The sequence below is a fragment of the Borostomias antarcticus genome (assembly GCF_949987555.1).
Source record: "Borostomias antarcticus genome assembly, chromosome: 5".
Taxonomy (NCBI): Eukaryota; Metazoa; Chordata; class Actinopteri; order Stomiiformes; family Stomiidae; genus Borostomias; species Borostomias antarcticus.
The window spans coordinates 2,677,193-2,703,464 of NC_140238.1; the positions used below are offsets into that span (position 1 = coordinate 2,677,193).

A 26,272-nucleotide genomic window follows, 5' to 3' on the forward strand; every position below is an offset into this window, starting at 1 on the left:
AATCAGGCCTTTGTAAATGCCATGCAAACATGAAAGCCCGGAGATGTGTGTGTGTGTGTGTGTGTGTGTGTGTGTGTGTGTGTGTGTGTGTGTGTGTATTAGCAGTAGTGCCCCAGTGCTTGTGTGCTCCGGCTTCCGGCTAATCGATGGCCTTCACAATCAGTACTGGGGTAGATCTATAGTTTCAGTTTTCACTGTGGCGAGAGAGGAGAGTGTGTGTGTGTGTGCATGTGTGTGTGTGTGTGTGTGTGTGTGTTAGAGCCAATATGGCTATGCTGCCAGAGTCTGGGAAGAAAACTGTATAGTAACTATAGTTCAGTCGCTTATACTCACAAATTCATTTGAACCATTTACTAAAGGAAAATTGGAATGTTTTTGAATTGGCACAGTGCCAATAAAACAATAATAAAAACAACACAATAAAAGGCAGGGAGTCAGGGAGGATATAGGTACTGTAACCACAGCCAGAAGCAATCAATACAGAAAGCAATACAGTAAGACCAGCACAATATTGTACAAGGAGGAGTGGAGTGGGGTAGCAGATCAGTGTGTGTGTGGGGGGGGGGGGGGGGGGGGTGTCTCAATGAATATGCATAGCCTCCATATTAGGCACCAGCCTATGAGCTTGATGTAGCACACCTGAGGTTGATGGCGTGTCTTTCAACGCTGCCACATTCAGTTTACTGACTGAGGTGTTCTCAGTTATACAGGAACTCACCATAGTCTGTGTTTTCAGGCTCCCAGCAGTTGGAGGGCCAGAAATATGGAGCCTGGAGAGAGAGAGAGAGAGAGAGAGAGAAAGAAAGAGAGATGCATAGATAGATAGATAGATAGATAGGTAGATAGATATACACAGAAAGAGAGAGGAGAGATCTTGTTTGTCCCTAATATTGTAAACAGCAATCCTCATGCTTTGTGTTTCATTTCATTTCATTTCAAACCTTTATTTCAACTCGTTAGACACCGAGGTTTCCCTCATTTGCGGTGTCGACGAGCTAACACAATCATACACAATCATAAACAAACAATAATAAAGAACAACAGATCAATGTACAGTGTTACACACTGTTCAGTTGTGTGGACTTCAGTAGGCTACAACCCAGGTATAGCCTAGCCTACTGTACACATTCCTCTCAGGGCCGGTGGAGTGCTCCTCCAGATTGTTCTTGCACATGGAAGCTCCCATATTCACTCCCTCCACACTCTCTGGTGATGACAGGCCTATATGATATCATTATCTCATACATCATCTCATAGATGAGTCTCCTGATGATGATCAATGGGCTTCTTCATGCTCCACATTACTATCCGGGGAAGATCAGTAGCTATATTCTCCACACATATTTCATTGCCTATTGCATGTGATTTTACAGATTCACAGTTCATTCCCTAATTCATAAATAATGGATCCCTGGGTTCCAATCATGCATTGTTAATGGCAGCTAGAATTAGCACACCAGAGATAGCCTTCTCAACGGCTTCTTGCGTTTGCAATATCTCCTCAGAGCAAACGACCGACGATCCGGAATGTCTTCGGCTTGTATTTAGTGTGTAGACCTAACAGGTTCATTCTCAATTAGGGGTTTCATTAGTTCATTTCAAACCTCTAAAGCAGCAGCATCAGAAGCATTTCACAACGACAACAACAAAAGCCCAGATCACCAATAGGCTCTGTGCACCAGCTCCACTACTTCCTGAGAGTCACTTGGCATCTTTATTTCCTGTCCTATATGATTGGCTTAAGTGATTAATCAGGTGTGCGGAAGACCCGGCGCACACCTGATTAATCACTTAATCCAATCATATTGGACAGGAAATAAAGAAGCCAAGTGACTTTCAGGAAGTAGTGAAGCTGGTGCACAGAGAAACTGTCGTTAAAACTGGGTCTCCCACAGACGTGGCACCCTATTTATAGCGCGAGCGCCTCCTGCAAGCCAACAAAAGCCCTGCGTAACCGTTCCTCCCCACGAGCCGCGGCACACCGGTGACACGTTGACGGAGCGCGCGCACACCGGGGCCTCTCCTTTGAGCGACGTACACGACGGATGACGCTGAACGGTGGCATCGTGACATAACATCAGGCAGCGTATTTTATTTTTAGCCCGCATTAAGCGCTGGTGACACACGCGCTCCTCCCCACCTCCTCCCGGCATATAGGCACATTGTGTGCTTTAATCAGAAAAACGGTGCGGATAAGTGGATTGAATAGATTGAGGGGTGGGTGGGTTGAGGACACTGGGGATGTGAACGCAGGGTAATGCTGCCCGAGGGACTTCCAGCCTAGGCTACTGTTAGGATAGGCTATCAGCCCAGATTAGCACGCCTAACGCCCCGGCCCCTGAGGGTCAACCGAGGAAGGCTTCCGGCTGGAGCCGGGTTGGCTCCCCACACCCTGGGCTATAGGCGGAAAATACGTTCTGTTAGGCCAGTTTGAGCTCCGGTGGATGTTAGCATATTCCATGGATGTATTAATAGAACCTATATATTCGCATATTCGCTCTGTTTCTAACATGTTTAGCTGAGGGAGAGACGGAGCTGATATTAGGCTGTTAAACCACGCTGAACGGTTTCCCTCTCTCCAGTGTGGCTCCATTCCTATGTGACCCACAGTAGTTATCGGGAAAATTAGTTCCTCTTTCACCTCGGCTGGCTGTGTTAGAACCGGATGTTCTCCCCTGGTTAACTTAAAGAGAAGAGCCAGGAGGTCGCTAACTGACCACAGGGCTCATTGACTTGGCTGGCCCTCTTTCTATTCAGGTTAACCGTGTGGGTTAGCCAAGCTGGAGACATATAGAAAATATATCCCCTTATATATCAACTCAACTGTCAATATATTATAGGCTAGTATGTAAAATATATGGAGAAAATATACAGAATAACATAGGCTATGATAAATGCATAATGTATTGAATAATAGGAGGAATTGGCGCTCTTCATATATTGCAGTAGGCCTATATTGGAAAATATAACCGCTAGATTCCTATGTATGGAAATGTATTGTTTGATATATTACATTATATTTCCCAATATATCGCAATATATTTTTGTGTCATAAGGAGTGTTGGATCCCTCCCGGGTCTACCGGCGGCTAACGCCACAGCCCCACGGGGGCGCCAGTCTAGGCGCTGGTAGAGGCCGGAGGGGCCCCTGGGGGGGGGCTACGCCAGCTCACCTGGAAGCGGTACAGGGTCCCGTCATCTTTGAGTGTGAGGACGTGGTCGGAGATGGGGAAGAGGTAGCCCTGGGCGGTGATCAGACTCCCCAGGTGGACGGCCTCGGCTGAGGGGACGGGAGGAGGAAGTGTGGACATTTGACACCTTTGATCGTTTTTCATGTGGATCTACTGTAGGCTAGTATGCGTACAGTACGTGACCACCACTGGAGGTTTGGTCCTGATGTAGAGCAATGTTTTTCAATTTTCAGATTATGAAAGTGTCAGTTGTAAGCGTTCAGGTGATGTGCCATGAAGTGAAATCTGCAAATATTTGAGGAAGATAATGCTTCTGTGAATGTCGGTACACCTGAAATCACTCAGCAGAGAAAAAGGGCTTCAAAGATTGAGTTCTTGACACTTCTCACAGGACATGGACTTTTGACGACAAAATATGACTCTTTAGTGATCCTAAAACTGTTGTTTGTTATATTGGGCGGGTTCATTGCAACTTCAATTTTGTAATATGAAAAAAAGGAAAACGGTAAAAGAAAAAAATAATTGTTTTGCTCTCTAGTGCATTTTGAGGACTTCCTACATCAGGACCAAATCTACAGTGGCGGTCACATCTACTACAGTATTATACTGTATGCTGATTGCTTGAGCGGAGTCCTATCAGTCACACTGTACCTGCATCCTCAATGTAGAGATTCTTCATCAGCCACTGAACAATATCCGCTCCTGTTGTCGGGAAGGAGAACGATGCTGTGAGCGCAACATTGACAGCGTGCTACCTTATCAAAGGTTCCCCCACACACAGAAACAACCTTTTTAAATCATTGAACAAGTCCCAAACCTATTTCATATTTCCACCGTGGCGTTTAGCATTCACAGGGGCCTGAAAGTGTTCCAGAGCGCTGACAGGGAAGGCTGTCGGCCCGGGCTGAGCCGACAGACAGCCAGGCTGAGTGGATGTTTGAGGGCAGATATGAAAAACGCGCTCTACTGAGGGGCCTAACAATAGACGCAGGTAACTGTCTTTCCTCTGACGCCCGAGGGCCACAGAGCGAGTGTCTGCCCCGGTGTGTGAGGGCCCAGAGGTCTGCAGAGCGAGCGTCTGCCCCGGTGTGTAAGGGTCCGACGGGCATGGGGAGACGCCAGGGGGGGGGGGGTCAGAGGGGGAGCAGAATGGCGCCATCGCCACGGTTGACTCACACACACACACACTCTATCTCCCTCACACACACACATATTACCCATGCGCCTGCACGCTGACATGCGCTCATGCGCGCGCACACACATACACACACACACACACACACACACACATCTGTGTGTTATGACATGAGTCATCTAACAACCCACAATGCCCTTCTCCTCCATGTTGCCAAACACACAACCAGCCATGCTGCTCTGACACAACGCTCCGCCGGCGTTATCCTCAGCGCGTCCTTATTGGCTTAGACGCTGCCGCAATTAAAATGAGCCCAAAAGGTCATGTTTGCTTTAACGATCCCGACTCGCATGCGACCTCTGCTCTTGCTTATTGTGAACAAACACACACACACACACACACACACACCTGACACCACACTGGGGATCTTGGACAGGAAGCTTTTGACGGTCCGGATGGCCAGTCCTCCAGTGTCCTCATCCTGTATCCGCGTGACGATGTCTTCAATCTGCAGGGGGACAAGAGGCCAGTTCTCAGGGTTAACGGGATTAATTAGAGAGCCATTCCCAATGGGCAATTGAATCCTGTTTTTACGACATTAGCCTTTTAAATGAAGTCATAGGGGTGAGGTGTGTGTCTGCGTCAGCGTGTGTGTCGCTCTGTCTGGGCCAGCCGTTCCCACGGTAACGCGGGCGCTGACGGCCGGCTGCCACGGCGATTCCCCGGGGGGGGGGGAGGGGGGGTAAGATAAACATCACACCTCAAACGCAAGCGACGGCCGGTCCGCATCAAAAACGCAGCGGCCTAAAATTAGGCTGAGCGCAGAACACGATTCAGAAACTACAAAGCAGGGAAAACACTCATGTTCATAGCCTACTGTAGTAGCCTACACACACACACACACACACAGGCATACACACATTTATTTAGTACACAAACACACGACTGTTCCCTGAGGTTCGCAGTAAAGGTCACATTTGGTCACAAGTGGTCGTAACAGTAACGGGAGACGGTGAGCAGTCCTTCACCTGGTGCTTCCCTGTTCTAGCCAGGTCACGTATTGTAGCGAACAGGGTTTGTGTGTGAGATGTGTAGTGAGACCCTCTAGGCTGTAGTCGAGACAGAAATCAATCCGTATAAAAGCTGGACCTGTTTCACTGAGGGTTACTGTAGCTCCCTGCTTTATAATCAAGAGCTCACTCTGTAGGCTACTCCGTAAAACGCTTTTCACTGCCAATTAAAGGTTTTATCGCTCCCAATGCATGTGGTGGTAAGAGAAGGCCTGCGTGCGCACACACGCGCACACACACACACACACACACACGCGCACACACACACACACACACACACACACACACACACACACACACACACACACACAGCAGTAACATGAAGTCGATTACCCTAGGTGTATTTCGAGGTTTTTCGATTTGACGGAGCTTATTTAATTTGGCCGCTATACCCTCGCCTATTAGATCTCAGAAAAGTCATTTGTTTTTCTACGCTCCGTCAAATGCAGGAGGGCAAATCAGCTCCACGCTGCGCCGCCTTCCACAGGCGACATCAGCCAGAGAACACCGAGAGAACACCGAGATAACACCCAGAGAACACCCAGAGAACACCCAGAGAACGCCGAGAGAACACCCAGAGAACACCCAGAGAACACCCAGAGAACAGCCAGAGAACGCCGAGAGAACAGCCAGAGAACACCCAGAGAACACCCAGAGAACACCCAGAGAACACCCAGAGAACACCCAGAGAACACCCAGAGAACACCCAGAGAACACCCAGAGAACGCCGAGAGAACACCCAGAGAACACCCAGAGAACACCCAGAGAACACCCAGAGAACACCCAGAGAACGCCCAGAGAACACCCAGAGAACACCCAGAGAACGCCCAGAGAACAGCGTGCACCAGGCGCTTGGATACGGGCTGCTCGGTGGAAGTCACGCACCGCTCGGCTGGGTGCCGCTCAGGCTCGCCTTCATTCATCATTTAAACAGAGAGGTCAGACCTCCGGCAGACTCCGCCTCCTTAAGTCCATGGCTCTAGACCCATGAACTTCAACCTGTAACTGTTTTTAATAATAATTATGATTATTATTGTTGTTATAACAACAACAATAATAATAATAATAATAATAATTATTATTATTATTATTATTATTATAGTTGTTGTTGTTGTTGTACATTGCATTTGTTTTGTTGATATTTGTGTCTCTCTGTGAACTCGTCATCACTGTAGGCTACATGAGGGAAACCTCAGCGCTTCACGAGTATAAAAGGTTTGAGATGAAAGGAGATGAGAGAGGCAGCCCTGTCCCTGGGGGGCGAGGGCAGAGCAGAGCGCGTTCACCGCGAGGTGAGTCTGGGCAAATGGAGGGGGTGTAGGGGGGCAGGAGGGGGGGGTGGGGGGTAGGGGGGGGATGGTATCACCTGTCAGCTGTTTTCAATCTGGTACAGAGTCCACGTGGAGCTGGCGCACGAGCCTCGACGAGCCCCCGTTTAGAAACGAGCGGTCGAGCGACGGATCCCCGCCGTCGACGCTCAGAGCCCCGCGCCCGTCCGTATCCGGCCGGAAGGACGCTCTCTCCGTTGTCAGCAAGCTTCACCTAGCTCCGCCTGCCGGTCCCTTCGCCTGGGGGGGGGGGGGGGCGTGGCCTGGCTGGGGGGGGGGGCCGAGGCCTGGCTGGGGGGAGGGCCGAGGCCTGGCTAGCTTCTTTTGCGCTGCGATATTTGCTCTGCCAACAATCTGGAGCAATCACCAAACCCCCCCGAGCGACTGCCAGGTGGTTAACGGTCGCCTCACACACCTTCCAGCCATAAATCCACCGTAGAGCACCTGAATAACCAATTTTAGATGTATATGGATTTTATAATTGGCGTGGCACTCGTGTGTGTGTGTGTGGGGGGGGGGGGGGGTTGGGGGTGACGAATGAAAGAACGGGGAGCCAAGACAATTACCATTCTTTCACCAACGGAGTGTCTTAGTATGAATTATTGAGCATCCACGCCGAGGAGAATTACAGCCTTGGCACACGATCTGCGCTCTTGATAAATCTGTGTGTGCGTGCGTGCATGTGTGTGTGTGTGTGTGTGTGTGTGTGTGAGAGACAGGAAGAGAGGACGATACACTGCAGCACACTGCATCAACTCTCGGTTTGGCGAAAAGAGGCAAGATGTTTTAGAGCAACATAACCAGCCTGAAAGAGATTTACTCCTCTTCTCCCTTTCAAGACAAACCTTCCCAGAGAATCAATAGAGAAAGGCTTTGAAATCATCTCCAGTGCCTCCATACTGTACTCTGCTACTCCACTGAGCCAGCGAGAGAACAGGGAAAGGATTGAGTCCTTTTGTTCTTGTGTCATAATGGAACTTAAGCAACAGCATCGGAAATAACTCATTATCTTCCCGTCGGATGACAGCGGATGAGTGTTTGGCAGGGAGGAGAGAATGCTGGACCCTGTATCTGTGTCTTTTCAGGGGGGCTAATGGTGTTTGCTGCTTGGGGTGGGGGGTGGGGGCGGGGGCTTTGAGGGTTGAGCATTCCTGTTGGGTCGTGATAACGCCACTTTGCTCTATAAACGGTACTTTAGGGGGCAGGCGTGTATGTGTCAGTGTCACTATATATGTTCCCGTGTGTAGATGTGAGTGTGTGGGTATGTGTGTGTGTGTGTGTGTGTGTGTGTGTGTGTGTGTGTGTGTGTGTGTGGACGAGAGAGGCTCTTTATCATCCACCTCTCTTACTGTATCTATAAAGGCACCGAGAGTGCCAGCGCAGCGCCGCGAGGCCAGTGCCACCGCCCCCGCTCCGACGCCCGGTGACCGTCCCTGTCTGCCATTAGACAGAGGGGCACGAGGACCCGGGGGAGGTGGAGGTGGCAGGGCCGGACACTGGCGTCAGCGGCTATAACATCGCTAACCTACGTGACCCTAATGTTTGGAGAGAAAACTCAATCAGTCTAGTGCTGTACTTGGATGTCGTTAAGTGGGGGTTGTGGGTGGGGTGGGGGGATGGGGGGGGGGTGATGATTCAAGGCTCCTGAGACCCAGAGGACCAGTGTCTGCTGTTCAATATATATTTTAAGGCCCCCCAGTGGAATATCTGTTCGGAGGCCCCAAAAATCCTGGAGATGCCCCAAGGCAAGGTCCTGTTGTAAACCGACTGCAAGGACAAACTAACACAGCGTCTGTCTATAGGGAGCGTTCATTAGGGGAGAACCTTGAATTAATAATCAGAGCTACCAGCTCCCACGTTCAAGGCTCAAACCCACACGATATCATATCACAATCCAACAAATACTCAAATTTATGTTCGCCACTTAGCCACAGCCATACACGCGGTCAAGCTCAAATTTACCCCAGAAAAAGCCCCCGCGGAAATGACTTCCTGCTAAAAGATGCATTAAGGCTGAAACCGGGAGGGGCCATCAATGATTCAGCAGCCATCAGCGTCACCGGAGACATAGACACAGACGTACGCGTGACCGTTGAGAGACACTGCGTCCCCGAGGGCGGCGGACAGATGGGTTGTCCGGTCGGAGGACATTTTTTGGACGACGGGACGACTGCTGACTAGGATCAACCTCTGCGGGAATGGCTGTCCTTTGAGTCTGGAACACAGTGGCCGCCTGACAAGTGTGCATCGGGTCAGCGGTAATGGAACGACACAGTCCGCCAGCGCAATCTGTGCTTTCAAAGGCAAGGGATCAGTGCCAAACCGAAAAACTTAAGATGGCCTAGATATAAACTTCAGAGAGAACTTCCCCCCCCCCCTCCGTACGGGAGATACTTTTCCGGGGTCCCTTCTGATCCAGGGGCCCCCCAGGGTGGGCACGGACAAGCCAGGCTCCAGCGCGGGGCTCCGGGAGGGTGGTTGGGGGGAGGGTGTGGGGGGGGGTGTGAATGAGGCCGCCTCTGTGGAGGGCTCTCCCTGACATCCCCTCCCAGATGCCCCCCCCCCCCCGACGTCCCCCCCCTGATGTCCCCCCCTGATGTCCCCTGTCCCCTCCCGCAGGCCTGCTGCATGCCTGGTCATGATGCCGGAGCTCCGCGGTCACACCCGAGAGCCTCTCCCCTGCTGTCTCACACCAGGGACGGTCACTGCGACAGGCTTGTGATGCCACCCCCCCCCCCCCCACCCCCCGCGGCGCGTACACACACACACACACACACACACATACACACAAAGTTGGATGAAGTCCCTCTGGCTGTCTTCATTACTACACTGATACCTGCTAAAACCAATAATACATTTTGTGCACCAATTACATAATTACATAAAATGCCTTCAAGAAGGAGATGTACTGAGTGACAAAATTCTCTCTTTTTTTTTTTTTTTTTTACAGAAAAACAAAAAAAGTTTGTTTTGTGTGAGAGTATTTCCCTGATCGCATTGTTTCACCAATACGGGTCCTTTTAATCCCTTTTATCATTAGAGAGCCACAGACGCACTAAAGTGAATTGTTTAGCTTGGAGAAAACAAACCATAATCACTCAAATCCTGACAGGGATTTAAGCCTGGTGAAGCTTCAAATCAATTTAGTTTTTATCACATCCTTGTCGTTCCGATGCTGCGACAGCATCCCAGGCTTGCTGTCTGTGTCTGGGCAGACAAAAAACAAAAGATGAAGCAGCATATTTCCTGTATTCTTTCATAGCCGTGGCTTTTCTCTGAGGAAATGAAAGAACGGAAGAGAGGTCATTGGAACTGTATTTCCCCTCACCTTGACTCCCTGCAAGCTTTTAACTAGTAGAGAGACAAGCCAAACGTCTGAGGGTGAAAACTAATCCAGCCGTTGACCTGTCGGTTCATCTGTATTCCATCACCCTTCCCACGGACCAGACATCAGCACTTTTCATGTGTTTGAGAAACTTCGCCGTCCAATCAGCTTTCCGAGCCTGTCCTGACAAAACAGCCCGGAGGTATTAGGCATCCTAAAAAAAAAAGACGTGGTCGGCGCCTGTTTGATTGGCCGGTTCAGCTGGATGGGATCCGGGGGATGTGGCGGCCATTTGTGATTCAGAACCAAGACCCACTTGGCTGAAGTGTTGATCGGTATGGGAGTTTCCTGTTTGGGCCAGTGAGCACTGAGCTTCCCCTGTTAGGGAAACTAATATTGGTGTGAGTGTGTGTGTGTGTGTGTGTGTGTGTGTGTGTGTGTGTGTGTGTGTGTGTGTGTGTAGCCGACCAGTGGGAGACCGGGAGATGGAGGGTCCACACAGGCTCATCATTTCCATGACAACGTGGTGAGAGGAGGAGGAACGAAGCAATTAAAAGTTTGAGTTCTTCCAGCGCGGGCAGAAAGCCAGTCTGACTGCATTTACAATGACACATCAAGCTGGTAGAACACTATAATCCTACTCTGCTGTTTCCCCTTTGATAAAGGAGAAATCAAGAGAAAAAACTCCACAGTCAAAAGTAGAGATGAGAAATATCTCGTCTCCAGGGGCTTATGGGAGGCTAGTCAACAAGACTATCCATCGGAGTGAGCGGTCTGGGCCAGGTGAGCTGCTTGACCAATCCGCAGTGACTCACCAGGTCATCTCTCCATTAATGACCGTCATGGAGGATATAAAAAGACTCCAGTCCTCTAATTCTCTGTCGGTAGAGATTCCACGGTACCACGGTTCTAAGGACGTGAGTGCAAGGGAATCGGCGTCCACGTTCCCTCGGAACGCGGTACACAGCCCACTTCAGAACCGAGAGGTCCAGAGATAGACACACAATCTGAAATGAGGACAACCCTCCAAGTGCATTAGCGGCGTCCAATCTGAGCGCTCACTCCTCTGTCCGCTAAGATAGAGACCCAGATTCCCCCCCCCCCCCAGCGAAAAGACACGGTCTCACGAGGCTGACCGCCGGAATCTTCCGCTAGAACACGTAAAACGATTCCCTTTTCACCACATGGATGAAAAATGATATCAAGCTCACTGCAAAAAATGACTATGGGCCTCGTTCACTGAACGCAAAGATCTCCTCGTGTACGATCCATACCAGCTAGTCTGTAAAAAATGATGTCCCCACAAACGACATCACCATAATCATCATTCTGAATAGTTGTGGGGCTCCAGGACTCTGTCTGCTCTCTAACCTTTGACCCTGCACTACAATTAGGGAAGAAAAACCAGCCTATTTACATATAAGGAACGTATTATATTTACATATAATGAAGGAATGATGAACGGACAGTAGAGCAGAGGGTGAGAGAGAGAGGAGGGGGTGGAAGCCCAGTGGAGAGACCGGGGAGATACTGCCGAGGGAGAGAGAGTGTGACGGCGCCATCGCTGCAGTACATTTCGTTTGAGCCGGGCTTAGCGCGTCAGGACGTGTTCTGCTTGAGTAGTGGTATTTGAAAGAACACGAGGAGGAGGGTATTCTATCTTTTATGACTTTCATCACTTCAAACAATCTTGCTTGCTACACGGGGAGAGAGGCGAAGCTGGTAGAAACCGAGAGAGGGAGAGGGAGAGAGAGGGAGGTAGAGAACGTGCCAGAGAGAGGGAGAGAGAGGGAGGTAGAGAGAGATAGAGAACGTGCCAGAGAGAGCGAGAGAGAGGGAGGTAGAGAGAGATAGAGAACGTGCCAGAGAGAGCGAGAGAGAGGGAGGTAGAGAGAGATAGAGAAAGTGCCAGAGAGAGCGAGAGAGAGGGAGGTAGAGAGAGATAGAGAAAGTGGCAGACAGAGAGGGAGAGAGAGAGGGGGGGGGTAAAGAGAGAGATAGAGAACGTGCCAGAAAGAGAGAGAGGGAGGTAGAGAGAGAGATAGAGAAAGTGGCAAAGAGAGAGAGAGGGAGAGAGAAAAATTGGAAAAGAGAGAGAGAGAGATAGAGAGAAGGAGGTAGAGGGAGAGAGAGAAAGTGGAAAAGAGAGAAAGAGAGAGATAGAGGTAGAGAGAGATAGAGGTAGAGAGAGAGATAGAGAAAGTGGCAGACAAAGAGAGAGAGAGAGGGAGAGAGAGAAATTGGAAAAGAGAGAGAGAGAGATAGAGGGGGAGGTAAAGGGAGAGAGAGAGGCACTATAGCGTTTGACAGTAGAGTGGCTGGGGCTGATGGGTAAGGGCGAGATACGGCCGTTCTATTTCGGGGGGCGCCGAGTGAAGATGCCCTGATTCCCTATGTGGGTATCGGACGAGCCTCTCTCCGCCCCCGTCACCGGGCCAACAACACCTCCTCGCTCATCATTACCCCCTGTGGTGTCGGAGAGAGGGGCTGACGGAGGGATACCGACCCGGGCTCCTCTCGCCTGTTATGTTCCCGCCCGAAATAGACTCTGGTATTTGTCTGTCCGCGCAGGAGGCTGTGGAGGAAACGTGATGATACCAGAGGGAGAGGAGAGACAAGTACACATGATTGTGATGCTCAAAATGAGGATGCAACCTGCTACTTGCAGTGCAGCGGTTCTCTGTGTGTGTGTGTGTGTGTGTGTTGTTGTGTGCGTCTTATGGATTTCTCACTGGAGCACTATAGGGAACATTATGGGAGAGACACACAGCAGACTGTATACAGCTTCTGGCGGGAGACAGGTAGTGTGAGGACCTGTGTTCCACTACCAGTGTACCCGACCCACGGACGGTCCGTCCATCTTTGGAGTTGTCGTTTTATAAACGCCGTGAGAGCCGAACGAGCGAGCAGAGCGCCCCAGGGACTCCTATGGTATGGCTCGTCGAGATGTATTACATTGCATTATAGTATATTAAATTACATTACAATACAGTCATTTAGCTGACACTTTAATCCAGATGCCATCGTTATTCGTTCTAAACAGCTCTCGTGAGGAAGGGCGTTGCACGCAGCGGTACCGCATGTACCCCGCAGTCCAGCGCACGACGGTCTCTTCTGCAGGGAAATCAGCGGACAGGAGAGGGCCCTTGACCCTTGAACCCGGCAGACACATGGGTTTTCTGTCAGCGCTCCAGCCCATGTAGGTTGTGAGGGGTTTACGGTCCCCCTGTGTATCATTAAGGCTCACTGGCCTCCGCTCCCCGTGAGTGGCAGTGACCGCTCGCTGGCAGGGGGACTAATGAAAGTTGTGTTGTTGTGAGAGAGTGGAGGAGGCTAAAGCAGGACCGAGGGAATGTCCACACACACACGTACGCACACACGCACACACACACACACATGCACACACACACACACACAGCTCTAGCCACAACACATACACATCCCAACCATTAACGTTGTGTAGGCTGTATTCTTGATAGAACTATTCTTCAGAAAATCAATAAAGACTGCAAGCTATGTTGTTGAAAATGTTTCCAGAGATTATTCTAATATCCCTGTCAGCCGCTGTGACAGAAGCCATACGTCCACTTGGTCCGAAAAGTCTCTTATCTCCACAGAAAAAGGAAATTAAATTGGGCCCCTGCGCCGCACCCCCCCACCCCCCCCGAGCAACGTCGTCTCCAACGACAACAGACGGGAGATCTCATCTCCCCGGCGCCGCGGGGGTAGGCTGACTAGCAGTCACGGCCACGCCACCTCACATGCGGTTCCCCAGAGTCACGACTCCACATCCTCCTCCCGACAAGGAGCTGCAGTCGTCCGTGAGGCCGTCCTCTGTCACCGCGCTGTCCTCCCCGTTATTATCTGATGGCCTTTTACCTATAAATGACCCCTGAGGTGTCGGCTGGAACCTCGGACCGTGGAGGCTCCTTTGATTGAATCACCGGGTGAGAAGTGTTTTCTAATGGGATCTGGTGGATTTACTCCTGGATGCTGCGGAGCTCACAGACTGGGCCCCTAGGCCCCTGAGGGCCCCCGAAGCCCGCCTGTACGCTCGGCAGGATCCAATGATGAAATAAACGAGGCGGTTGATGTTTTGTTTCGCAGTCGTTGATGCCGTGCGATTACCTCAGTCCATAGCTCCTCCTGACTGCTGGCTAAGGCTCGCCAAGCCATAACCAAGCGCTAAAACGTCGAACTATTTATGAATAATAGATTTTTTCCTCTTCAGGAGGAGCCCACTACTGGTAATCTATCATGCAAGAGTAAGGGGGGGATTTGAAACTCCGCTAGAGGCCCAACTAACGTCAGCGAGGGACCAGCGGTGGTTTGTGATGTAGTATTCTGCCACTATTTCAAAATTAAGTGTAATGTTGTGTTTGTGTCTTGTGCTCGTCTGGTTCTATCTGTGCGTGACAGCTGGTTGTAATCCAGCGAGCGTGTGTGAAGGCTCATTGATGGGCCGCACACGACTCTCAACATTTATCTTGTCATTTCCCCTGCAAAGGCTGCTCCGGGCGACGAGCTGGAATATCTCCCTCCGACAACATTTTAATGCGCCCGAAATTGCCGACGTAAACGAAAGAGAGAAAAGGCAAATATGGGAGTTAAAACACGTTAAACACCGTTCATGTGTCCCCGAAGCAGAACAGGGAGATGCTCTTTATTCAACCTTTATTTGTTGTATTTCTGAGGCCTATGGTTTTGCAAAAGTCATGTACGGAAGCTTATAGCCAGAGTGAGCCGAGTTCACAGTCAGTAAATTCTGCAGATTCAACAGCTGCGAATGCTATCCCCACTTGATTGCATTACATACTGTAATAGCATTTAGATAGCTACTGATGGCCACAATCTTTGAAGGAGAGATAAAGCTTTATATCTTCTGCCATTAGTCTTGATAACTGATTCACAATCATTGTGGCCTAATATACCCTTTTTGGAAGCTTGACTTTTGAAGTACATTTGACTTTGGTAGTACAGTATTCCATGTACAGTAGTTTATATCGTACACTGGTTCTTTGCACACACATGCATACACGCACACACACACACACACACACACACACACACACACACACATAGATATATACTGGTTCTTTGGTTGGTCAGTGAACCAAACATTAACTATACTTTCAAGCCGAGCCTGCAGGGTTGTTGTGGAGAGCGAGAAGCTCTTATAGTCTCTCAAAGTGAATATGCTGTGATGAACTCACACAGACAATTAGGCCTCAGGGTTTTTACAAAGGGAGAAAATGTCAAAGCAGCTAATTGCACCTACAGTAGAACAATTCATTAATTGCATATGAGGCACTAGAGTGACTAGAACCAATGCAATTACAGACAATACCCATTTGCAGTCTACATAATAAGGATGCGATTATTGCTTATAATAAGAGTACACAAATGAAATGAAGCATTGATAACTGCACAGCTGTGTTAAAGTCACTCTCAGCTTTGAGTTATGAGTAATAGCATTTACATGGCTACTGATTACCACAACGTTTGAAGGACAGATAAAGCTTTATATCTTCTGCCATGTCGTTTTGACAACTGATACACAATCATCATGGCCACCCTTTTTGGAAGCTATAGTTCATTTGACTTCAGTAGTGTTCCATGGCCTAGTTTATACAGTGCACTGGTTCTTTGCACACAAACACACACACACACACACACACACACACACACACACACACACAAGCTATTACTAGACCATGAACTATATACAGTATACTGTAAGTAATTTAAATACCTCCTTTTTTAAGTCACCCCCAAGTCTGTTAACTTGGCAGAAAGCCTGTCTTATTATTGTGAATGTGCATTTTCTCTTCCTGCTGGCAGGCCATCCGAGCGTGGGAATAACCATATTAGCCTCCTCTCATGTTACCGCCTTGCTCTGGCAACACCCAGTCTCCCCTCCGTTCTGGGTCCTATCGATTCAGATGATTATTCAGTGCTTAAAAGCTTCAGAGCTCCCTTCCGCCTCGCCTGTCCCCTTACAATGACTAATCTCCACTTTAAGTGAATGCAGTATCAAATTCAAGGCCTTGTGCACTTAGGTGTCTAAGCGAATTAGTCCAGTACATGTAAACAATGATGAATGTCAACGAATCGTCTTTTCGCCTTTCCTCGCCCATATATGCTGCAGGTTCGGTCTCTGAGGATTGTGAGTGTGATGAGTTTGTGACTACCAATTTACATGAAGCTAAAACATGGAAATTAATCTCTATCTCCGTCCTTTAAGCCATCCTCAAAGACGTCCTTCCAATCTGCATCTTGGGTCCGATATTGTGCCCGGGGATATCAGTAGGCACTCTGGGCGTAGGTCTATTACTGAGAGACCAGCCTGGATGTTAATGAGAATATCACGGCCTCTCTCTCACAGAGCGATAGCTACTGTATTTCACGCACAGAGAAACAAAGCTCATTTGGCACCGAGGTTGGAATATGCCGAATAGCTCGATCGCTTCCCTCCTAGAACGGCTCCATATTCCCTCTGACTGCAAAACAGTTTCTCTCTGGTGAGCTGCAGCAGTGGCTTTCTGTCGGACAATTTAGCATTTTCAAACAGCAAATCCGTGCGGATACATAAGCCGTAAACCCCGGGTCCGCGGGTGGGGGGGAGTCCTGAATGTGTTCTTCTAATGCAGGTCCATGTTCTGAACGCCGGCCAAATCGTCTGGTCTCTCAAAGGGCTCTCGGTAAGATGAGATGGCCGCAGCGATTAACATTTGGGCCTGGTGATTCATGCCGGCTTCGCCCTCACCCCAGACACAATTAGCAAGGGACACAAACACTCAAAGAACAGACAGTCCGTCATTGCTTTATGCCGACAAGCCCTGAGCAGACAACTGACTTTCCTGCGACATGGCGATAATTTGAATCCGGCACTCTATTTTGACGGGAAACCATTTTTGCGTATCAGAAAACAACATTAGCAAAGGGAGCAGATGGCGCTGTGATTATATGTTTGTTACGGCGCCCAAAGAGTTAACAACAGACAGTTAGTTTTGTATCCATGGTTTTTCTCAACCGTGTGTAGGCCTACGAGAGACAGCCTGGTGTGGAAGGATGCCAAGTATGACTCATGTTTTGTTCTTTTCTATAGGGGGAACACCCACGTGATTCATTCTACAGACGCAGACGTGCATTGCTCACTCTCCTCTCTCACCCTCCTCTCTCTCACACTATTTCAATCTCTTTCTCTCTCTACCTCTCTCTACCACTCTTTCTCGCTATCCTTCTCTCTCTCGCTCTCTCTCTCTACCACTCTCTTTCTCTCTATCCTCTCTCCCACTCTCTTTCTCTATCCTTCTCTCTCCCTCTCTCTCTACCACTCTCTTTCTCTCTATCCTTCTCTCTCTCTCTCTACCACTCTCTTTCTCTCTATCCTCTCTCCCACTCTCTTTCTCTCTATCCTTCTCTCTCCCTCTCTCTCTCTCTCTACCACTCTCTTTCTCTCTATCCTCTCTCCCACTCTTTCTCTCTATCCTTCTCTCTCCCTCTCTCTCTCTCTCCCACTCTTTCTCTCTATCCTTCTCTCTCCCTCTCTCTCTCTCTCTCTCTCTACCACTCTCTTTCTCTCCATCCTCTCTCCCACTCTTTCTCTCTATCCTTCTATCTCCCTCTCTCTCTCTCTCTCCCTCCCTCTCTCTCTACCACTCTCTTTCTCTCCATCCTCTCTCCCACTCTCTTTCTCTCTATCCTTCTCTCTCCCTCTCTCTCTCTCTCTCTCTCTCTCTCTACCACTCTCTTTCTCTCTATCCTCTCTCCCACTCTCTCTCTCTCTATCCTTCTCTCTCTCTCTCTCTCGTTTCTAGGAAACACGCAGGTCTTCACATCAGTACCCTCGTACCCATCATAGGCACAGTACTGTAGGCTATAGTACAAATGATTGAGAAAAAAACAACCCTCCTGGTCGAGTCGTAGATGGGAGAATGTAGGACAGTGAAAGTACCACAGTTTCTAGACAGGCCTCCTGAGGTTTGTGTGTTTTGAAGTTGCCTCTGTAAAGAACAAAGTCCCTGTAGAAAAGCAGGGAAGGGCCCACTGACAGCCTCGCTTCACAGAGTCAAACCGCAGGGTCTCTGCTTTTACACACACTGAGGGGACACACGGAGAGTCCACGTGAGCGTCACACACATTTCTAAAGGACAGGAGAATCACCGTCGGCATGTGAAGGTTTTAAAGAGTCCCCCGTTTAATTCTCTCTATTATAGGCTACACCGTATCCATGTCTCGGATTCCATTCTTGAGAGGATTTGCGCCAGGAAATCCTACAAGCCATGAAAATTAACTTGATCTTAAACTACTGAATTAATCAGCAGACACTGCAGATTTCTCTGCAGAGTCACTAAAGCCAGTAAGGTATTTTAAGACATGCTTCCATCGACGGTGCGGAACGGATCCAGTGAGAGCCTTCAGTATGTGGGGCGGGGAGGGGAGGGGGGGGGGTTAGACAACTCTGGGGACATACCGTAGACTGTAGAAGACATAACGTAGATCGTAGAGGACATCCCGTATACCTTAGAGGACATACCGTAAACCGTAGAAGACGTACCATAGACCATAGAAGATATACTGTAGACTGTAGAAGACATAGCGTAGACCGTAAAGATAGACTGTAGAAGACATACCGTAGACTGTAAAGATAGACTGTAGAAGACATACCGTAGACTGTAAAGACATACCGTAGACCTTAGAGGACATACCGTAGACCTTAGAGGACATCCCGTAAACCGTAGAAGACACACCATAGACCATAGAAGACACACCGTAAACCGTAGAAGACATACCGTAGACCGTAAAGACACACCATAGACCATAGAAGACGTACCCTAGACCGTAAAGACACACCATAGACCTTAGAAGACATACCGTAGACCGTAGAAGACATACTGTAGACCATAGAAGACATACTGTAGACCGTAGAAGACATACCGTAGACCTTAGAAGACATACCGTAGACCTTAGAAGACATACCGTAGACCGTAAAGACACACCATAGACACGTGGGGCAGAGTGTGTCTGGGCCTACGCCACACCGACCCTTCCCCAACCAACATCCCAGTAGTGTTCTAGTGCATTCACCATGCATGACAAACCCCACGCATGCCCCACAGCTGGTGGCGATGGGGGGGGTAAACATCCTTTGAATTATTCAATGTGCTCCTTTAAGAACCCAGTTGACTATAGGAGGCAGGGAGCGGGTTCGAGCATCCACTGAGAGCCCCCCCAGGCGAAGCGAAAGCCCCTTATTCCCTGCATAGCTTCTCGTCATCTGGAGGTATATAATCCTTTTAACAGAGCACAGGCCAGCGCACTGTATCCTGCGTCCTCCCGTTATGACTTCGGCTCGTTCTTTTGTTTATGCGTCCGCTGAAAGTGGAGACCCTATTTCGGTTAGGTAAAGAACAGCTTAAAGGGGTAGTGTGCTATTTTGGACATTTAGCCCTATTTGTGGTCTGACTACCATGAACCTGAAACATAGAGACCATAATTTCACTGATCGTTCCAGTATTGAGCTAGCTGCAGTTTTTATGCAGGCTCTCGCTGGGCTACAATGGAAGTCAAAGGGGCATATGTAAATGTATTGGAAAAACTATGATAGTGGTTTTCCAAGACAGGAAGCACAGGGTGTAAAGTTACTGGTCTCAATATGCTCTCCTGTGAAATGTATTGCAGTCCGAATGCTTTTACGTTTGACATGACTTGAACATAAGCATTCCCTTGGAGCTTGTTCTCACTGCTCCCATGGAGGACTATGTGCACCTACAGTAAGACCCTGATTACATTACTACGTTTTTCTGCGTTTTTCCCCCAAAAAGATCTACGTTTGCACCTAGCAGTTACACTACCACGACCAAAACGAAGTTCGAACCTGGAGGCGGATCGATACGGTAGATACTGCAGCTAGCTCAATACTGGAACGATCCGTGAGATTATGTTCTCTATGTTTCAGGATCATGGTAGACAGACCACAAATAGGACTACTGTACATTTCCAAAATAGCACACTAGTACCAGAGTGCTATTTTATATATTTTTTATTTAACCTTTATTTAACCAGATTAAGAAGCTTGAGATCAAAGAACGCTATTTGATCAGGTGTTCCTCGAAAAAGAGTTCTTTGATCTCAAGCTTCTTTACCTGGTTAAATAAAGGTTAAATACATTTTTAAAAAGTACTCTGTGGCTTCATGCCTGTACCGCATTGTTACATGAGAGGTGGCGTTTTCCTCTGATGGTGCTATGTACTGTACGAGGTGGCGTTTCCCTCTGATGGTGCTATGTACTGTACGAGGTGGCGTTTCCCTCTGATGGTGCTACTGTATGTACTGTATGTGGCGCTAACGAGCTCAGCGCCGGCCCTCGTACCGTCAGACGTCAGCGCGCCCGTAGCGCTCAGCTCACACCGGCCCATCAGACAGGGCCAGCGCGGTGCCGGCGGACCCCAAGTCAGTCCTCAGTACTCCATAAAGCACCACGCCTCGTCCCCACGGCGGTAGAGGTGACACCACGCCTCATCCCCACGGCGGTAGAGGTGACACCACGCCTCGTCCCCACGGCGGTAGAGGTGACACCACGCCTCCATTCTGCCCCGCCCGGGTCATCTGAAGTGCACACACGAACACTGAAGTGGAGCCAGTCCACACCTCTGATTAGATTTTTATTTTTTTATTTTTTTTACACAGATATCCGCCGCCATCCCAGAAGCTCTTGTCTGTGAGTGGAGAGTGACTCATCGACAATTATCTGCGGGCAGCTAGATGGGGCGGAGAGACGCGCTGTAGCCCTCAGACCCGCTCCATCAGAGAGACCGGAGCACTACATCTCCGGGTCTCTCCCCCTCTCAGCCAGAGGTGAGAAGAAAGCGTCTCTTCCGCGGTGAGCTAATGGACACGAGGGTGTGGTGGGGTGGGGGTGGGTGGGCGGTGGGGGTGAGATGGTGTGGCTGCTGCTGTCTAGCGCTCGCTCAGGGGGGGTATATTGGATATCTACGGAAGCTGGTTACGACACCGGTCTGTGTCCCTCGGTCCCCTGGCCACCGTGGCAGCTGTTCTGAGGGCTGATTGATGCATTCTGCTCTGATAATCCTCGATTCATTAGACTGGACATAAAATGGAAGCTCTGCTCCATCTAATTCAAAATCCAACTTTTTGGGGGGTTTGGGATTAACTACTCGGCCATTTTTCACTCTGCACTCATTCCCTCCCCCTCCTCCATTTAATCTTTCCACATTTATAGCTGTATGACGAGATAAAAATATCGACTGATGAGAATGAATGTGATAGCCATGAATAAAAGAATGCAGAGGAGTGATGTCCCTGTAGGGCAGATATTCCTCTAAAGATGGAATGCTTGAAATGAACTTCAATTATTAATTTGCAATAAGCAGAGAGAGACAGGAAGAGAGAGAGAGAGACAGACAGACAGGAAGAGAGAGAGAGAGACAGACAGGAAGAGAGAGAGAGAGAGAGAGAACGAAAAATGACAGTGAGGTTCGGATGGAGAGGGTGACAGAAAAGTGATAACTCTTCTCTTTAACTAAGTGCCTATCTGTCCTCACACTTGACTGCGTCGGAGCTGAATCTTAAAGAGCTTATTGAGCGCCGGGATTAAAATGTGCGCGGCGCCGTTTCCTGTGGTCCGGTGGAGGTCAGAGGCAATGAGCCAGTGGTGTCAGCAGCGCCCGACGGCGTTTGGCACAGCTCGCCAAGAGGCTCTCAGGGTGATCAATACTTACCCACCGTTGGCCACTAATGATTCTCAAACTCCATCTGGATCTAAGTCAGGCACCGCTATGTCCCGAGCGTAGAACCCAGCCCACCCCTCAGATATCAACGGGGCGCCGACCACGATGCAATCAAACATGGACTGACCTAAATGCAGAGTTAAGTGCGACAAAACGGCAGCAGCTCTTCGTCCTTCTAAGGCACAGCAGGCTTGATGTAGGGAACCCCTACCTCACCTCGATTACTTCTTGAGTGGTTGTTAATAGCGTGATTCATTTCATGTGCATTTGTTTAGCTTTTGCTAGAGCATGGCTATTACTCTATGTCAGGGCAGATATTATAGCAATAAAGGGCTTGTGAGCAGCGTAGCTAGCCCAGGGTTCCTCATGCCTGACTGAAGCTGGCTAGCCCTTGTTTACTCACGAGATGCCAGCCAACCAGAAGCTGGCTAGCCCTTGTTTACTCACGAGATGCCAGCCAACCAGAAGCTGGCTAGCCCTTGTTTACTCACGAGATGCCAGCCAACCAGAAGCTGGCTAGCCCTTGTTTACTCACGAGATGCCAGCCAACCAGAAGCTGGCTAGCCCTCGTTTACTCACGAGATGCCAGCCAACCAGAAGCTGGCTAGCCCTCGTTTACCCACGAGATACCAGTCAACCAGTGTGTCATGCCTCACGTACACTTGTGTTTGTTACAGCCTGAACACCCGCCCTCAAACCACAAACGCTGCGGCGTGAGGTGTGTAACATTGGCACGAGTCCTCCGGCAACAATTAGCCGTGTGTACACACAGGAAGGAGGCCCAGAGGAAACAGGGACACACGCGTTAGTTCCTGGGGAACGGGGATCAGACTTTGTCTATTAATAGTTGGTGAGCTTCGCCCTGCCGGAGCTCATCCGTGGCCCGGCTCCTCGCCCTAATTGCGTTCTCAGCACAGCTCTCTCTCTCTCTCTCTCTATCTCTCTCTCTCTCTCTCTCTCTCTCTCTCTCTCTCGTCACGGAGCGGTTTCCTCCCAGCGGGATTCCATGGCCGTCATCCGCCCTCTGCGTTCTCCCTCCAGCACGCCGGGAAGAGCCGGGAGCAACACAATACCTGGCAAGGGCCAATGAGCAGGGAGCAGTGTGAGAGAGAAAGAGGGAGAGAGAGAGAGAGACAGAGACAGAGAGAGAGACAGAGCGAGAGAGAGAGAGAGAGGAAGAGAGAGAGAAAGAGAGAGCAAGAGAGAAAGAAAGAGAGAGAGAAAGAGAGAGAAAGAGCGAGAGAGAGAGAGAGAGAGAGAGAGAGAGAAAGAGGTGTTGTGTATGTGTGTGTGTGTGTCTGTGTGTGTTCATGCGCGAGTGTGTGTGTGTGTGCGTGTGTGTATGTGTGACTGATACACCAAGCCTTCTCACAGAAGCCTCGAAGCAATTACTGCAGGTGTTCGACGGTTATTGCATTGTTTGGCTTCAATAACTCCCTTTGTTGGGGAGAAAGAGGAGTCGGAGGAAGTCAAGGAGAGGAGGCGCGGTGTCTGGACCAGACGGATGAACTATTCTCCTCTTCCTGTATAGTTGGCCTTCATACAATAGACCAATAGGCCAAAAGCTTTTGTCAGTTTTGACTAACTAAGTCTGTCTCAACCCAGGAGATGGGGAGAGGGTTCCAGCATGCTCCTAGGTGGCTCAGCATATTGACGGCCATCTGGTTCTGTCTCAGAGCACACACACACACACACACACACTGCGTCAAGCAAGGCGCCCGCCCAGGGGCTCGGGGTGCTAGCAGAATGCTGCGCCCGGTCTTGAGTACCCGACGTCTCCGCCATTTCCCGAGCGCTCTACCGAACGCCAGCTGCCCTGACAGACAGATAGCCGATGTCAGATACAGTCAGATGTACAGTAGCTGTATGTATTCCAATATACCTACATATCTATGGAAAAAATATACATATCTACGGAATGGCATAGCCTACCCATCGAAGATATTTCGACCAAACAGGGCGTGATTTTTTTTGGTCTGTTTGTCTGTCCATCCTGTCTGTCTAGTCTACCAGTCTGTACTGTCAGAAGCATTCTGTCAGTCCTGTTATCTTCTGTCTGTTGTCCAACATTGTCCACTAACACAGGAACGCGTGAGAAAACCTTCAGGCAACGTCCTTTCAAGTAAGAAGCGATGAGCCGGCGTCTCTCTGCATGCCTCTTTAAATACATACCTTCAAAGCACACCCAGAATGCACTGGGAACCGTACAGGAGGAGCACTGTTACATAAAATCAGCTTAGCCATCTCCGCTCTGCAGTATGACACCCTCTGATCAAACATGTAAGTTAAAGCTGCAAACATTGAATAATACAGCGAAAGCAGCACACACACACACACACACACACACACACATCTCTCTGACACCTGTCTCAGCTGCCAAATGCTATGGGGAGTGGGGGGGGGGGTGGGGGTGGGGGGGTTCTTGCGGCGCTGAGGAGAGCTGAATAAGGAGCGTGAAAAATACATTTTCTAATGCGATTAGCGGCTCCCTCGTTGGGAAGCGTTGGCAGCAGACCGGCCGCGCAGCGATTAGCTGTCAAACCCGGCCGCCTCCCTGCCAGGGACAATAAGAGGGCGTGCAACACAACAGAGCGCCCGCCGCTCGCTTAGCTACATGTAGCTGGATATTTACTTTAGCGAAGATTCCGCGCGCCAGCTAGCCTACCTGCCTCCACGGTCGACCGAGTGGCGAGGAGACGATAGCGTGTGAGGGCGACACGCCGGCTGTCGACTCTGTCCGGGTGCTAACGGCGACACGGAAAACATTTTCGATTGGTGGAGCGACTCGCCAGGCGGTTCCCGGGGGGGCGTGACCGTGCACGTTCTGAGAGAGACGTTAGAGAACCGTCGGGTCAGCCTCAGCCGTGTCACTTCCTGTTCCCGCCCGAAGGCTCTACTCCCCCCCCGAAATGATTTGTTCACCTCGTTAGCCTATCGAATCAGAGGCGGTGGGGGGAGTGAACTCCAGTGTGGATCTGTCAGATTGGACGTCTCATTCAAGTTGTACCCAGCACACCGGGCGTGGGAGGGAGGAGAGGGGAGGGAGGGGGGGAGGGAGGAGAGGAGAGGAGAGGAGAGGAGAGGGAGGGAGGAGAGGAGAGGAGAGGAGAGGAGAGGAGAGGAGAGGAGAGGAGAGGAGAGGAGAGGAGAGGAGAGGAGAGGAGAGGAGAGGAGAGGAGAGGAGAGGAGAGGAGAGGAGAGGAGAGGAGAGGGAGGGAGGGAGCTGTGTTTTAGGGGTGATCAAAAGCCCCGGTTTTGACTGGGTCCCTGTGTGGCAGCCCGGGAGTGACAGTAACAAGCTCTTTATCCCCCGGTTTCCCACCCCCGACCCAGGAGGATCAGTCACTTCCTCTGAGGCCCGACCACATAATTACCCACGATGCCGCTCACCCTCTCCAATCAAAGGACAACCATTGAGGCTCAAGTGCCATAGGGATTGTGTAATTACATAAAGGACCTTTTTGCCCCCAAACTCACAGAGTGATGGGGAGCTTATTAAAACTAAGGAGCAGAGAGGAGAGAGGGGGGGGGGGTAGGTGAGGAGGTGGGGGGAGAGGACGACACCACAGGAAGTGTGTCCAGCAGAGGGTCCCGTCTGCGTCAGTCACAGTCGGACAGACGGAGGGGTTTGAAGACGTCCTATCTATGACCTGGCTGAGCCTCCAGGCCTAGGGCGCCTCTGACCGCCCCTGACCGCCCTGACCGCCCCGACCACCCTGACTGCCCTGACCACCCCTGACCACCCTGACTGCCCTGACCACCCCTGACCGCCCTGACCACCCCTGACCGCCCTGACCGTGTGGACCGTCGGAAACATGAGACAGACGCCGAGGCGGTCTATCATCAGTCCCTATGTCCATCCCCTGCCTCAGAAACAGACTCGTCTTCAGCGTCCGACTCTCTGACATACAGACATTTCCTCGTTCTCGCTGTCGGAAGCAGGAAGTGGGTGTGTCGGCCAGTCATAGAAGCGGAACCCGTACCTTTCTGTAGACGATCATGTTGGGGGAGTCGTCCTCTGGGTCCACGCCGCCGCCGGCGCCCCCCTGGTCTCTGGACCCCTCCGCCATTGCGCGACTGCGTCCGACACTGGACAGGAACGCGGACAGAAGGAGAAGGGCGGTCAGACGAGCGGGAACCGAGGCCTGGTTCTGTTCACACTCATCCATTTCACGCCGACACACTCGTTCCCCTCAGAGAGAACACGGCTCCGCGTGGCCTGATTACCCCTCACCGACACTCCGGGAGATGTTATCTCTCCTCTCCCAGGTAAGGGCACCTGTCACAAGCTACGGTACGCTAGATACGGTACGACAGACCGAAGGTGGCAGAACGGGGCCATCATCAACTGGCTGGGCGAGGCAGGAAATCTGACAAGAGCGGCGACGCGCCCGCCGCTCTGGACGCGCGTCCCTGATTGGCTGTGGACGTGCGATGGTGTCGGTGCAGCGTAACGATGATTCAGTGGGGC

At 50.3% G+C, this 26,272-nt stretch overlaps 1 protein-coding gene across 4 annotated transcripts in view; it reads right to left on the minus strand.

Moving 5' to 3' along the window:
• The window catches only part of LOC311308920 (regulator of G-protein signaling 6-like), a gene marked incomplete at both ends in the record, with an annotated part of 34,057 nt that extends 8,186 nt beyond the window's left edge, over positions 1–25,871 (minus strand). For all 4 annotated transcript variants that reach the window (XM_084438008.1, XM_084438007.1, XM_084438006.1 and 1 more), the window contains 5 exons: positions 719–770; positions 3,173–3,279; positions 3,842–3,892; positions 4,734–4,833; positions 25,785–25,871. In XM_084438008.1, coding sequence (XP_084294134.1) covers positions 719–770; positions 3,173–3,279; positions 3,842–3,892; positions 4,734–4,833; positions 25,785–25,871 — 397 coding nt within the window. The remainder of the gene's footprint in view (positions 1–718; positions 771–3,172; positions 3,280–3,841; positions 3,893–4,733; positions 4,834–25,784) is intronic.
• Positions 25,872–26,272: the final 401 nt, after the last annotated feature.